Genomic DNA, 13,791 nt, shown 5'->3' with positions numbered 1-13,791 from the left:
CCACGCCTAACACCATGTGAAAACAGGGTTCCTGCTTTTGACTGCTTCCAGCCTCTCCACAATGACCTTTCTCTGATGGCTCATCTGTCCTTCGGCGGTGGCATAGCCGAGGTCCCCTTCGAGGTCGTCGTCATCAGCGCGGTACGAAATGTCCCCATACAGCTGTTGAGCTATACTATTGCTGTGCTGCCGCGTTACAGGAGTGGCATACGAGTACCGCCGCTGATGCTTCTGATTTTGGCTGCGTTCTGGCTCGTACATGTTGAGAGTGCGGGCAGGGCCTGGGGCTTGATAGCCTCTATTAGATTGGGATTGGGAATCCACCGACAGTTTGGCAGAGCCAAAAGCTTCGGATGACTCATCAGGGGCTAGAAGAGATTCATTCGGCGGACTCGCCGTGTCAAATCTACCAGATCGAGGCATTTCTGCCGGCGCTGAGGCAAGACCAAGAAGATCATCAACAGGAACCCTGTTCGTTGGGATGGAGCCCGTGATATCAGCTTCGTCCAATGATTGTCGCTGAGTAGTGCTGCGGCGCATCTCTGACGAAGTCATTCTCATTGGTACAGCAACCGGTATATCGACGAGATCATCCCATACACAGACTTTTGCTCGGCGAGTCAGCTCCAGTGGGCCGTGATCCGGAGTCTTGAGAGCCTCTACAACGTTCCAGGCTTGGCCCTTCATGACAGCAATCTGCTTGGCAAACATGCGCTCCTGGAAATCTTCGTCCATTTGAAATACCCTCTTCAGGGCCATTTGTGTCTCGCTCCACCACGCAGTGGAAGTGAGGAGCGGTAGGAAATGATCTCTGGTCTTTTGTGAGAATGGTCTGCCGATGAGATCAACCGGGAGGAATAGCCAGCCAAAGGGAAAGCTGCATTATAATGTTAGCCACAACAATCCTTCAAAAAAGAGTATTATCTTTTTTGCAGCATGTAAACTAACCTTCGCCAAGCATCTGGATGCTTCCAGGGCCACGAGAGCGAATTGTCAATAGCACCGAGTGACATATTCGGCTCTTTTTTCCCGCGGGGAGAGGACGCCTTCATGGGATTCTGGCGCTTGTAAGGGTATGAGGCTCGAGTGGGCTGGGGCGGCATCTCAGAGGCGCCAATAGGGCGGACATTAATCTGTTCTTCATCTTCCTCTGTGACGGGCTCCATGTTAATTTGCACAGGGTCTGACGCCAGCGATACTGTGTTCGTCTCCCAGTCCACCTTGACCATCCAGTTATCAAGGCCACGATCCGTGTTTCTCATGATATAGTCCAGGATAACAAGCTTCTCTAGTTCCTCCCGGAACGACTGCTTTAGCTGTTCTGTCCATACGAATTTATTGGCTCCCGGGGCTTGATTATCGCGACCATCGTGTTCCTCGTCGCTAGATCCTGCATCATCCACAGAAGCAGAACTAGATGGTCGGCAATTATCAGCCCATCGCTTCCTCTTCTGCCGATTAGCATCATTTGAACGGAAACCTGCCCAGTATTGGTCCGGCCAGGGATTCTCTCGTAGAAAGACGTTGGCGTCTTTGAAGCCCTTGAGGAAGACTTGAAAACTACCGGGCTTGGGAGGGAGAGGCTTCTTCTTCTTGTGGAAACTGCGCCGATCCCAGAAGGGATAGTGGAATGATTTTGATGATAACCATACTACATCGGTATATGGAACCAGGTGCGTTCGTAGCTGGCAATCAAGCACATAGGCTGCCGCTTCGCTAACGTAAGAGAGATTGGGGATAAGACTATGTTTTGTAGAGCCATTCAGTTAGCATCATGTACATCACATGTCCACTTATACACACACTGGTTGATAAATTTGGGAGGATGGATGTGTTGGATTAGGATTTAGACTTACCAAGCTCGTCCAAAGAAACAGGGGAACAGGTTTCGATGTATCCATTTGTTCCACTTGGGGTTGCCTGCTGCGTATGGCTCCTCATCTTTGGGCTTGAAAACACCAACAATCTTTCCATCAGGATCACGGGCAAAGTAGCTACCAGAGCTGCCCTGCGAGATCATGCTGGGATGTACCTCTTGCCGGATTGCCTGCCGTACACTTTCAATGACAGCATCAAACTCAGCTTTAGTCATGACGCTGAGCTGCGCCTCCGCCAGAGCCTCAGCGGATATAGGCCGCACGCCCTCGGGCGCCTGGAAGACAGAGTGGTGAATCTCTAGCCGCTCTTCTTCGCCTATGCTGTGCCTGCCCTTGCGCTTGAACTTGGCCGCGATTTCTTCGGCCCAGCGTTCCAGCCGGGCATTGATGGCTTTGATGTCGACGCCGCCATTGCTTCCCAGACGGCGACGGAATTTAGGCCTTGAGGGGCCAAGTTTGGGGCTGGTGACGCTCGACCGAGGGCGAGGGCGGGAGGGAGCATATCGAGGCGCAGACGAGGCCTGGAGAGATGCGGTCGATTCGGCGAGGAGGTCAGTGTCGGAGTCGTCGCTGAGGTCTGCCTGCGCTAAGCGTTCGTATCCCGTGGTCGCGGGACGGTATCGAGGCATGGTAGGAGGCGGGAGGGCGGGTATCGTAACGAGTTGATACTGCTCGCTTGTTGTTGTTTTAATGGTTATAAAAGTGGTAATAATAGAATTATGGTGATGGACTCGCGGCCATTTGGCTGCCGATTTGATTTTCTTGCAGCCGCCGTTTAGGTTTCTCGATGGCTCAGCCTTGCTCCTGGTGATGTAGGCTCGGGGCTAGAGCTGCGGAGTGTTTCACAAGCCTCTTGGGCTAGGGGAGACGCAAAAAAAGGGCCACGTCGAAATAGGAAGAGAAAAGGGCAAAAAGAACGAAGGGCGCGCCAAACTCCAAGTTTGATGGAGAGAATGTCGGCAAGCGCCAAGCAAATGTGCCAACGATGTGTGAGAGATGCGGAAAAGACGAAATCACGGCGTCATTGTAAGGAACGGATTCTGTGGCGTTTGGCAAAGGTTGAGCTCGTCCCAAGCGTCTCGTTGTTTTGGCGATGGTGCGGGTACCTCAGCCGTATACGTGATGCAATGTCGACACACGGCGCGCAATTGGAAACGGCGAGCTCTGTCCAATGCACAAAAAGAGCACAAGCAGCTGGTCATAAAAACTGCTTGTTCCTTGCAAGGCCAAAAAGGTCAGTAATAAGGACAGGCAACATGTCATCGCGGCTGACCCGTGAGAGCCGCCCACTTCGCTTTCCCTGGTTCGTGGATGGCGCGTCCTTGGGAAGCCACTTTTTTGGGGCTCAGGCCATCCTCAAGCAGGAACTAGACCGGTTTCCGATTATCTAAGCCGTTGCTTCGTTGGAAGCCGGTACGTGCTCCAAGTCAGTCGTGTAAGGTAAGGGGGTTTTACTTTGCGTTTGCGCATGGAGCACTTCGTATATACAAGGGCAGACATCTTCTGGGGGCAGCGCCTGGGGGTTCGGACTTCTATTGGCCGCAGCAGTACAAGGTAGCTGCAGCATTATGTATCCGTTATAATCAGGCTGAGATTCACTTGATTTTACATTAGGGGAGGCATCTGAGCCCAGAGCTGCGGTTCAGCTGTCAGGCATCCGTCGCTATACCGATGTATGTCCCTGGGGTTCACAGCCGGCCGAAGGTGGATTGTGCTGTATGTACGCAATGCATAAACTGCTGCTACCTGGTACTAATTATTCGTGTTTGGAGCAGGCTCTCGGGTAGGTTGTGATATCTGGGCTGAGCTTCTGCCGCGTGTACCAACCAACTCGCTGGAATTCTCCCTTGCAGCGCTGCTGCTTATCTGAGACACACTCAGGCCTCTCTCACAGTAATGGATTTTCCGACGACTGTGCCGCCACCCAGTGTAGAGCAGCACTCATGCGAATAGTAGTAGTACGTAGAAGTAATAGGTAGCACTTGGCGTATACTGTATAGTATCAAGCTGAAACCTCCAATATGCATGTGAAACTGCTGTGCTTCAGCCCAGCTGCGGGTATCCCATCATGTGTATGTACGCATACTGCCTATATGACCTGGTACGGCATCCGGGAAGTAGCCACCTTCAGTGTCTCGGCTGCAGTGCTGCGTTGCGGCCCAAACGGGAACCCTCTTATCCAAGTGATACCCTCTTTTGTGTGTCTGATATCATTATGCGGCCAAGAGCACTAGTTGGTGATGTTATACGCCCTTGCATTATCTTTCGGAGAGTGGAGACAGTTATCACCGGGCCAGCTTTCAGTTTCGGGATGTGCACGTTGATTTGTAGAGCGATGCCTCAAGGAGTTACGATGCTGCATTAGACATCAATCTTTGAGATACGGCGATGACCAGTAGAATAAATGGGAACGTGTCTGTAAAAGTTAATGATATAGAACAAAGAAGTCTGTGAGCCTGGTTGGCGGCCATAAAAAGAAGAAGAAAACGAAGACGAAGAAAAGAAGAAAAGAAGATGGAGCGACGAGGCATTTTGACGTACGCCTGTCCTTTCAAAAGTTGTCACCACGACAACATAAAAAGTCTAACCCTTTTCCATGAATGCCAAGCAGTGAATCGCGGTATAATCCAACCTCTCCCGATATCTTTATCGGTTAACTCGAGATTGCCGCTGTGGCTGCTCTTTTTACCTTGATCCCCTCCCAGGACCCAGACTGATACAAGTACAATTTTTTGTTTCCTCTTTTGTTACTTTTTTTGTTTGGCTCTCTCGTCCTGTCATTTTATACTCCGAGAGAGGGATGTCTCTAAGGCTCCATCTCCTTGAAAATGAGACCCGCATTTTCTTTCAAACATCTGTCATGCATCCCATTGCTATATTCATCTTGGTAATTTCCAGCCACTTAAGAGCAGGAAGCATAGTTAGTCTTGGAAAATCCCACCGATATGTTGTACAGATACGCTCGTCTTCGAAGTTCCGTCTATGCTTCTGCTGTTGCATAGCTCGTGCGATTCCACGTCCAAAGGATTTGGGCTGGTGATCTTTTCACCAATCCAAGAGTCTTCGGACACTGGAGGCAGAACAAGACTTGAACCGATGACTCGAGGAAATAAATGTGCCAAGATAAGCCGTATAGATGGAAGACACGTGCAGATAATGCTCACGTTGACTTCGACGGTAGACCAATAGGCAACGTTCCAATGATCCCATGTTGGATTCGCAGAATTGCCAAAGTGGAAGAGTGACTGGAGTCGGACAATGGAGATGATCGTAGCTCTAATAATAACAAAGTTAGCAAGTCGAACGTCTATAGTGGAGATGAGAGAAAATAGATAGAGAAGCCATACATTACTGCCGTCAGGAACATGCTGGCTGCACTTAGCTTTCTCTTCCAGTGTGTATCCAGCTTGTATAGCTGGATTAGAGGAATCGCAAGGAGCCAGAAATCTATCGCAATGTTGACAGCTGCGTTTGCCCATCCGAATGCGTTGACATTGATGCACTGCCCTTGAGCGGAGTCGCTACCGTCAAACTGCTCCCAGGTGAATTCCAATGGAACACACTGCACAAGGGTTCCGATAACGAAGCTGACGCAAGAAGCGGCGAGTAAGATGACTGTTCCCCATATCAATTTGCGAAATTGGGTTCCCGTGAACAAGTCGAGGTAAAAGAGCATGAGGCTGGTTTTGATAACCGTCATAATCACCACATAGAAAACCTCCATCGCCACAAACCATTGAGCGAGCTTGGAAATGGTACTTGGAGCTAGCGTCCAGATATCTTTGCCCAGCCCATTGTCAATGAGTCCCCAGACGTTGAAGGCGATGCAAGGTATGCCGATAAATGCTGCTGCAAACAGTGCCCAGTCATCCGGTCCAAACCCTTGTCGGATGCTGAAGAGAAACTTGGATGCGAAGCGAATAACAGCGATAGTAAGAGTTGTGAAACCGAGAGAATAATTCATTACCTTGAACCTGCCGGAGCGATCTCGTACTGGGGAACCGCACGAGTCCTTGGCGAGGCTCATTGTAACTAAGACGAAATGTTAACTATACCCGCGAACAATGTTTGGAAAAGCCTGAAAGAAAAGTTGAAAAAAGCATACGTAGACTGTCGGAAAAGCTGCATGATGACTTGAGGCATGATAAAGTATGGGATGGCTGCTCCACATTCTTGCAAATGCAGGATATATCGAGCTTGGAACAAGCGATGGTAACGCAGTTGAGCTATCGAATTGTAAACCCTAGTTAGCTTGTGTGGCATTGGCTACTGTCATGTTTGGACAGATTACACACTTACAGCGCACAATGGGAGGGCAATCCAGTCAGATGGCTCTGCTTCTGTGTTGACGGGCTGCTCAACAAGACTCAATTCCGTGCCGTTACCAGGCTCCTGGTCTGATCTAAAAGACAGAGTAGTAGCAGCGGCTGCAGTAACAACAGCTGCTATGACGACGAGTGATGATCTTCGAAGCATGGTTGCTGCTCTCTTCTTCCCGCTGAAGTATGAATGACGTGAACGATTGAGAGTGCCATCGAGATCTGGGGGAACACGAGATAAAGGCAGGGCACCCGATGTTCATAATAAGAACCCCAGGTCAAAACAACTCCCTTCACTTTTCTCTCAGATGGCAGCCATCTTGATCGCCGTCCGATGGGTCTTGGCCTGTTAGTCTCTCCCCCTTGCTTTGCATGGCTGCTGCCGTGATTGGAGTGGCGCTCAACCAGGCTGCAGGGAAAGTCTCGTGAGCAGGGGGAACAAGAAGCCGGAAGCACTAGTCCAATACTTTGTTTCTGAAACTTGATGTGAATTGTGATATAATATCGTAACATTGCCACATGTATTAGTCGTATATGCTTTGTGGAAGGTGAAGCAGCGACATTGTAATATAAAGCAGGTGAACTGGTGAGATGCCAGTTAACTCGGCCGGTGGACATGGGGCAGCGGCAGTCCGTCTTTGTCCCCCCGGACCCAGCGATCTCACTTGTATATCAGCCAGTCTGTCTTAAGGTGAGGCTGCGCCAGAGAAAACTGAGGCTTGGTAGAAGGGAGAATAGGGAGAGCCATCCACAACATTCATCTAACACCAATACAGTCTAGCGGCTTGATTTGATTTTGCAGCGTGCATTTAGATCGCAGACGGCATCCTTGGCCGGCCTTAAGATGCTGCGCTAGCTGGTAGGAGATGATATCTGGAAGGTGTAGTGTAGTATTTGCGTGGACGAGCCATACATGCACTCACTGCTCGGAGACTCCACAGGTGTGCGGCTGCAAGGACCCTCTCTACTCCAAGCCACAAGCTCATGATTCCCTGTCAAAGATGCGGACCTCCCTCAGATTGTTCCATGTCCCATGGCGACGGATGAGAAGGCTACTGGTTGATCCCAGTAGTAATAAAGTAGAAGTAGAAGTAGAAGTAGATAACTTCAGATAAAACATAAGATGTCATTTGAAACACGGATTAAGGCTCCCTTTTTGGCCCATATTGGTAGCACTAATGGTGGAGCTGTTGGTGCTTCTTCACATTGGACCGACCAGCTTTGGGAGATACTGACAAAGAAGCTTACTTTCTTTCGTTCTTACTTCCTCCCCAAATATAGTGAGCAAATGGCATGCTTTCTTTCTGTTCAAGGGCGAGCATCGCTCGTTTTATTTCATCCTCAATGCGACTCCCTTTTCCGCGGCGTCCAATATCAATGGTTATTAGTTGAGACAGATGGCCGAGCTAACGATCTCTGTGTTCCAGGCTGACGGCAGTGTTGGGCAACCCATCCTGAGCAGTGCCTCGCTTATTTGACTGTTACTGTACAAAACACTTTTCGCGTCTGAATCAAAGCGCTGTTTATCACTCACTCATTTCGCGTACGAGGCGAGGTGGTGGTAATTGTAGATCTATGTCGAGCAGTGAGACGAACGAGTTTCCCTGGGATGCTTTGTACAGTAGATGCCGCCCATAGTCTATGTCGTACATGCAGTTTAGCCAGTGCAGCGCTCGGGAGATACAACGGATCGTGAATTCCGGTGATCGTATGGGGCAGATCCACACAGAGTCGGCTGCTGGACCGGCCGGGAACCTGCGTGGCGGCACAAAGCGTGCTCACATCTCCTTGTTGGCGGCATGTATGGCAAAGTAGGCTACAGCCATGGAGGCCGTCCTGAGAAAGTTTTGCTGAAAAGCCGTTGTTTTACACTGGCTATACTCTGTACTAGGCATTACTCTGCCTGCCGCTTCCGAAAGGCAAAAAAAGCCACAGAAGCGACACGGGACGAATTACAGCCCTTCATGATCGTCCAGCTTGTGTGGGCTAAACCGGGTCAAACAAAAAGAAAAGAAGAAAAAGAAAAGAAGAAGAAGAAAAAAAAAGAAAAAAAAAAAAAAAACACGCAGGCAGGCACACAAACACACATATGGCTGACAGCTGTGGCGACAAACCTGATGCGTACTTTGCGTCTCGTATATTAGTAGTCATGCATAATAGGTATACGGAGTAAATACTCTCAGCAAGCATACTGCGGCTTACTTTGGCGTCTTGGGCGCTGAATGAGCATTCAATTCGCGTTGGTCTAGCTGACAGAGACGATGCGTAAATTTCATTAGCCTCTGTATCTGGATCTGCAGTTCCGTAGGTGTGGGCTGAAGGTTTATATCTATTGGCTAACCATGGCTTTCAGCTCCTCCCCGCTGGCGTTTATGAGGCTGGGCCGCCAGAAGGGCCAGATCCGATGCATATTACGTGCTGCAGCATAAGCCGGGCCTCATACCTCGTGAGCGATGTTGGCATCGTCTTTTTAGATGATCAACTTCTGACTACATGCTGTATTCCGTAAGCGACATCGATTTGAATCACGGACAGACACCTGTCGCGGACACATTTCTGAAATGAAATATAGGCAAGGTTTGCAATTCCGGCAGAGGCAAGCTGTAGATATTGGTAGCCAGTTTAGGAGCAAAGGCGCCTAGAAGTAAACCAGAAGCGTCCAGTTGCAAGTCTCTTTAAATATTTACCCTGTAGACACCACGCAGTCGAAACAACATCCTCCCTGAAGCGAAATTGCCGTTATGCAATTGTTTGCCATCTTTCTTCGGAAAAAAAAAGACCATTCATAATTCGTCCGGTTTTAATTTCCATCCATAGCAAGACGGCTGAGTAGTTGGTAGATCCGTGGAAGTGGGCCACCGTAATCATTAAATCATACCTCATCACCCTTTAGATAAACCACATGGCGTTCTCCTAGAGTTCTCTTCAAGGACAAGACTAAATCATCAATAGCAGTTAGAAACTTCAAGTAAGAAGCCACGGCAACGCAATAGCGTCGATAATTCTCGTCTCGAACAAGTGAGATGTTCAGATCGATATTCTGACGCTGTGCAGCCGACAGAGACTCAAAATATGTACGCAGAAGGGGCACAGGGAGCCGTTCAGGGAGAGGGGACCCAGTCCGTAGGGCTTGCTCGACGATTGCCAATACGGCCATGATATTTCCAATGGCAGCGTCATCCAATATGCCGAGAACGGATACTAGCCTCTCTTGAAACACTTGGGGGAGAGTGGCTGATAGATAAAGGAGCCTCCCTAGTGCCTGATTCATGTTTTGACACTGCTCTTGGGCGTAGCGCAAGGTAGCTTGGTCGAATGGACCAGCACTAAAGTCTGCCTTTAGTAGCGCTATCGATCCAGTCACTGATGATAGAACCTCGGCGACTTCCAGCGTTAGATCCTCTATGGCAGCGGCACTGATGGGGCCGTCTCTACATGTTCGACTCCAGTGAGACAAAAGTAAAGCGTAATAGTCTGACAGTGTTCGTATAGTGTTCGCCAACGTCTTACACACGTGTTCGGTGGCAGATGGCGGCTTGGGGAATAGCTGAACGACAGTCGCGGCAGCAAAGCCTATGAGGACGTCGACCAGTCGCTTCCAGAAGGCTTGATAACCTAAGCCTGGAGATCCAAACTGTGGTTGGTGGTCAAAGGCATAAGAGAAGCCCAAAATGAGAATCATTGTGACTCCGCCCATGGCAGTTGCCTGAACATAGGCTAGAGGCAAGAATATCCTCAGCCACATGGCTATCACGATAAACACAGCAGTGCTAGCAGCCAAGCCATATGAGTTCCCAGGACCGCTACCGGATCCTATATACCATGCCACAAGGCCAAAGAGACCTCCAATCACCGTGCCGAGCGCTCTGGAGATGAGAGAAAAGGTAAAATCGGCCATGTATAAGAGCACGCAAGTTTGCGCGGTAATGACTGCCCACAACCCCTTTTCGCGGTAGAAGAAGCCGGCAGAGTTGGGAATAGCTGCGGGGATGGCAGTGGCCAGCGTCACGACAACCATGCGCATCGAGTACATGCCAGCTGGGTTGGTTATCCAGCGGTATGTGCCGACAATGGCTCTGCCAAGTCGAGTTCCGCGATGAGGGGACTCGTATCCACGAATGAGCCGAAGTCGCTGGCGCACCGCCTTGGACTGTTCATCAACCACGTCTGGGTCGTCTGTGACACCATCATCAGAAACACCGGCGACAGGGACGGTGTCCTTGCCGCTGACAAGCCACCCAAAGGCGTAGCGTATGCGGGAGGGGAGCCAGATACGGTGACGGGTCTGTGATGTTGTTAGATGTAAAACGTGCTTCAGCATGGCTTCCGTGGCTAATGCTACGCCAATGATCCGCTCCTCCAACACCATGGCCACCATCATGGCTCGCAGGGATTGTGAATGCAAGGTGGTGCCATCCGGGGCCTTGAGCTGGCCGTCCTGATCAAAGAGATCGGAATGGCACTCCAGAATGGCTTCGGTGGTATTGGTCGTACAGGAGTCGCGAGCGGATTGCAACGCTGCCAGGGTTGTCTCCAGACGTCCAATCAACCCGTCAAACTCTTGCTGGGATGGCTGGCGGATCCATCGACGGGTGTTCACCGTGTGGATGCACTCCCCGACGAGTGCGATGGACTCGGAACAGGCTAGTCTCACCTGAGCGGTTGTCTCGTTCATTGCTTCTGTCATCCGGATTCGGAGCTCGCTCTGCTCTGGGGTTCGCAAGGCGTTCATCAACTCTGCATATTGCAGGACATGGCGCTGGCCAATCTCATGCCCTCCCTTTTCGGCCGCCGCACCGTCGCTTGAGTGCTTGTCGTACTGCAAGCCCGCCTCGTCTACCTTTTGCAGGCCGGCGATGGTGGTGATGTGGAAGTCGAGCAAGGACACGCCGGCTATCATGGCCTGGCGGATACATTCTTCTAGGCCCTTGACGTCTTCTGCGTTCCAACGTCCGCGGGAGACATCGAGCGGGAGGAAGGCGATTTCAGGCGCCATCGACTTATATAGAGCCACGATGCCATTCCTCGTGGCCTTTAGCTGGCCCAAGTCCAACAACTCGCCTGCAAAGCGCCTCTGAGTTAGGTCAAGTGGGGTGTCCAGCATCCGCACGAGCTGCTCCATCTTCCGGAGTACTGCATAGGAGGTGGACTGCGGGAAGAAGATAAGGCAGCAGGCAGCTCCTATACCGACGCCAATGGCCCCTGGTTTCACCAACGTCTGCCCCAGAAGCGGCGTAAAGGACGGCAGCAGGGGTCCAATTAGCAAAAAGACATCCGCCACGATGGTACCGAATAGGTGGAGAAACGTCAGTTTGATATTGCCGGCTTTAAGGCGGGCCAGGAAGTAGATGAAGGCCAGAATCATGACATAGTACACCACCGTCACACGGGCATCGAGCATCGCGCCCTGGTAGACCAGCTCCTGGCCAATGACGGTTGCATTCTGGCCGGTGCTCTTTGCCTGAGCGACAGCCGCCTGCTGCAGGGCCTGGAGCTGTGCTTGGGTATCGGATGCGGGACGAGCAGCCAGCGCCGCCTTCATGGTCGCGATGCCCCAGGCCCAGCCAAGGCACATGCCAAAAAGGAGGGACAGGGATCCGAGCAGATAGATGAGGAGGATGCCGGCGGGTGGCGTCACGAAGAGCACCAGTGCGGCAAAGAAGGTGGTTGAGCCAATGCTATGCAGCGACGGCCCAATGTATATCAGGAGGGAGGCTACCCAGGCCGCCACGGAACAGCGGAAGAGCGTCTTGAGGTCGTTGCCGTTGAAGTGATCCAGCCATGAGGGCAGAGTTTGCTTCTTTCTGGAAGCTTGTTTCTGCGTGGCGCCACTGCTGGCGCCACTGTCAGCAGACACATCCGCCGACATTGCTGCTGGCCGTCAACTGAGCATCAGAGCATAGATACAAGTACGGGATGCTGGCACGGGGGTGCTTGGAGACGGTTGGAGACATGTAGCGAGCTCGGCGCGCTCTGTTGAGTTGTCATTTGAACAATATGCGGTGCCAGGCAAGGGAGCCGCTAGCGCTAATACTAGTAGCCTTTAACCCTGTCAGGAAAAGAGTTCAGCTGATCCAGCAATACGGAGCTCGGGGAGGACAGTCGGCCAGTCAACGCCACGAGTTTATCGGCACCCTGCCCAGCAGTGGTTAGCAAACGGTGATCTCGTCTGTTGCACTATCAGGGACGAAGGAAAAGGAATGCGTATGTACGTACTTGTGCGTAGAATATCAAACGCAGGCTGCTGGGATTGCTCCCTGACCAGGAGACCGGATTGGCCGCACCCCGACTCAAGCTGAAAGAAAGAGTGGGAGATAGGAGGAGCGAAGGAAGGGGATAGACGCATAATAGTGGGATAAGGAAGGGCGGCAGCGATGGAAGATAGTTTAAGTAGTGGTTCGTGGGATACGATAGTGTACATACACATACGAGCACACGGGAACTGCTGCAAGTCGGTCAAGGGAAGAGCGAAGCCAGAGCGGACGGGGCGAGATAGGAGGCCTGGTATAGTCCCCTTTCGGCGAACTCAAATGAGCGTTCGGGGACTCCTTGACACGAACAAGAACCTCTCATACCTTCCAGAAGTAATTTCAGAGCCTTCTCAATCGGGGCCGTAGTGACCAGTTTCGCACGAGGAGCATGAACACTGCCGCCTCGCCCAGCTGGGACATGGAGGCTGGCCGAGAGTTTCAGGCAGCTTCAGCTCTAGAATACTACTTTTGTAGTATAATGCAGCTTCAGCTGGAAGCAGTAATTAATTGCTCAAGGGAGGCGGCGTCGGGTGAGCTAATTGGCGTCAGTTTTGTCGGTTTTACTCAAATCACGCATCACACACGAGGACAGGGGGCTATCCTATCTCCTTGTACAAGTATGTACAGCGCCGTACCGTACCTATGACCTATGCGGCAAGGAAGCGAGCAAGGAGGAGGACCAAACGGCTTTGGACCCTGCCAACAAGCACCTCTCTCGCGGCCGGTCTCTTCCCTTTTCTCTCTTCCCCTCGCGTCTCACGCGCCAAGGGACCCGAATGTTCGGAAGGGTCGTAGCGTCGCGCCGTTTCCCGGTGCGGTGGTCGTGGTATGGAGATGGTAAGCTTCGGTAGAATCGGGTCGCCCACACCAAGACAGCTCGCCGGTGGATATTTTTTGTGGAGGAGCCGGGCACTCTGACAGCAGCCAGCGCGAGAGCTGTCGAGATTCCCCTAGCCTTGAAGCAGGCAAGGACAGGGCTGATGCGCGTATCTAGCGTCGTGCTACTACATGCAGTTTAAACCACTGCTGTCAGCGATCTGGATCTGAAAGCTGTTGCAATCGAAATCGAGGGGCGCGACGCAGTAAGCAATGGGGGAGCCCGATTGCCACCTGGAGACCTGGAGACCTGGATACCGGGAGAATAAGCCGTGGGCGAGACCAGCGCGGCCTTGAAACGTCCCTTGCCGGCGAGCTTTGAGCAAGTTGCTCGGAATTGGCATTGCCTGGGTGGGCATATGAGGTCATGTGGCGGCTGTTTAGTTTGAAAGTCTCCCAACCCTCCAAACTCCCAAACCTCCGAGCCTCCGAGCCTTGCGCCTTCAGCTTTTGTGCAGCAGGCTGCAT

The 13,791-nt window shown here is 51.6% G+C and overlaps 4 protein-coding genes across 4 annotated transcripts; all 4 read right to left on the bottom strand.

Moving 5' to 3' along the window:
* Window positions 1-6: 6 nt before the first annotated feature.
* Window positions 7-2,506, bottom strand: TrAFT101_000524 (uncharacterized protein; the record flags this gene model as incomplete). Its single annotated transcript, XM_024903268.1, has 3 exons — window positions 7-877; window positions 949-1,743; window positions 1,857-2,506. 3 exons carry the CDS (start codon window positions 2,504-2,506, stop codon window positions 7-9), a joined length of 2,316 nt encoding a protein of 771 aa, XP_024764730.1.
* A 2,292-nt stretch (window positions 2,507-4,798) lies between these two features.
* On the bottom strand, window positions 4,799-6,353 carry TrAFT101_000523 (uncharacterized protein; the record flags this gene model as incomplete). Its single annotated transcript, XM_024905901.1, has 4 exons — window positions 4,799-5,153; window positions 5,225-5,909; window positions 5,983-6,103; window positions 6,177-6,353. 4 exons carry the CDS (start codon window positions 6,351-6,353, stop codon window positions 4,799-4,801), a joined length of 1,338 nt encoding a protein of 445 aa, XP_024764729.1.
* A 2,715-nt stretch (window positions 6,354-9,068) lies between these two features.
* On the bottom strand, window positions 9,069-12,065 carry TrAFT101_000522 (uncharacterized protein; the record flags this gene model as incomplete). Its single annotated transcript, XM_024905900.1, has 1 exon — window positions 9,069-12,065. One exon carries the CDS (start codon window positions 12,063-12,065, stop codon window positions 9,069-9,071), a length of 2,997 nt encoding a protein of 998 aa, XP_024764728.1.
* Window positions 12,066-13,087: 1,022 nt separating this feature from the next.
* TrAFT101_000521 (uncharacterized protein) lies at window positions 13,088-13,682 on the bottom strand (the record flags this gene model as incomplete). Its single annotated transcript, XM_066126056.1, has 2 exons — window positions 13,088-13,451; window positions 13,582-13,682. 2 exons carry the CDS (start codon window positions 13,680-13,682, stop codon window positions 13,088-13,090), a joined length of 465 nt encoding a protein of 154 aa, XP_065982153.1.
* Between the last annotated feature and the right edge of the window lie 109 nt (window positions 13,683-13,791).

This window comes from Trichoderma asperellum, chromosome 1 (genome assembly GCF_020647865.1).
Source record: "Trichoderma asperellum chromosome 1, complete sequence".
NCBI classification, from domain to species: Eukaryota; Fungi; Ascomycota; class Sordariomycetes; order Hypocreales; family Hypocreaceae; genus Trichoderma; species Trichoderma asperellum.
Note: the sequence above shows the minus strand (reverse complement) of the source record. Positions and strands in the feature narration are given on the sequence as shown.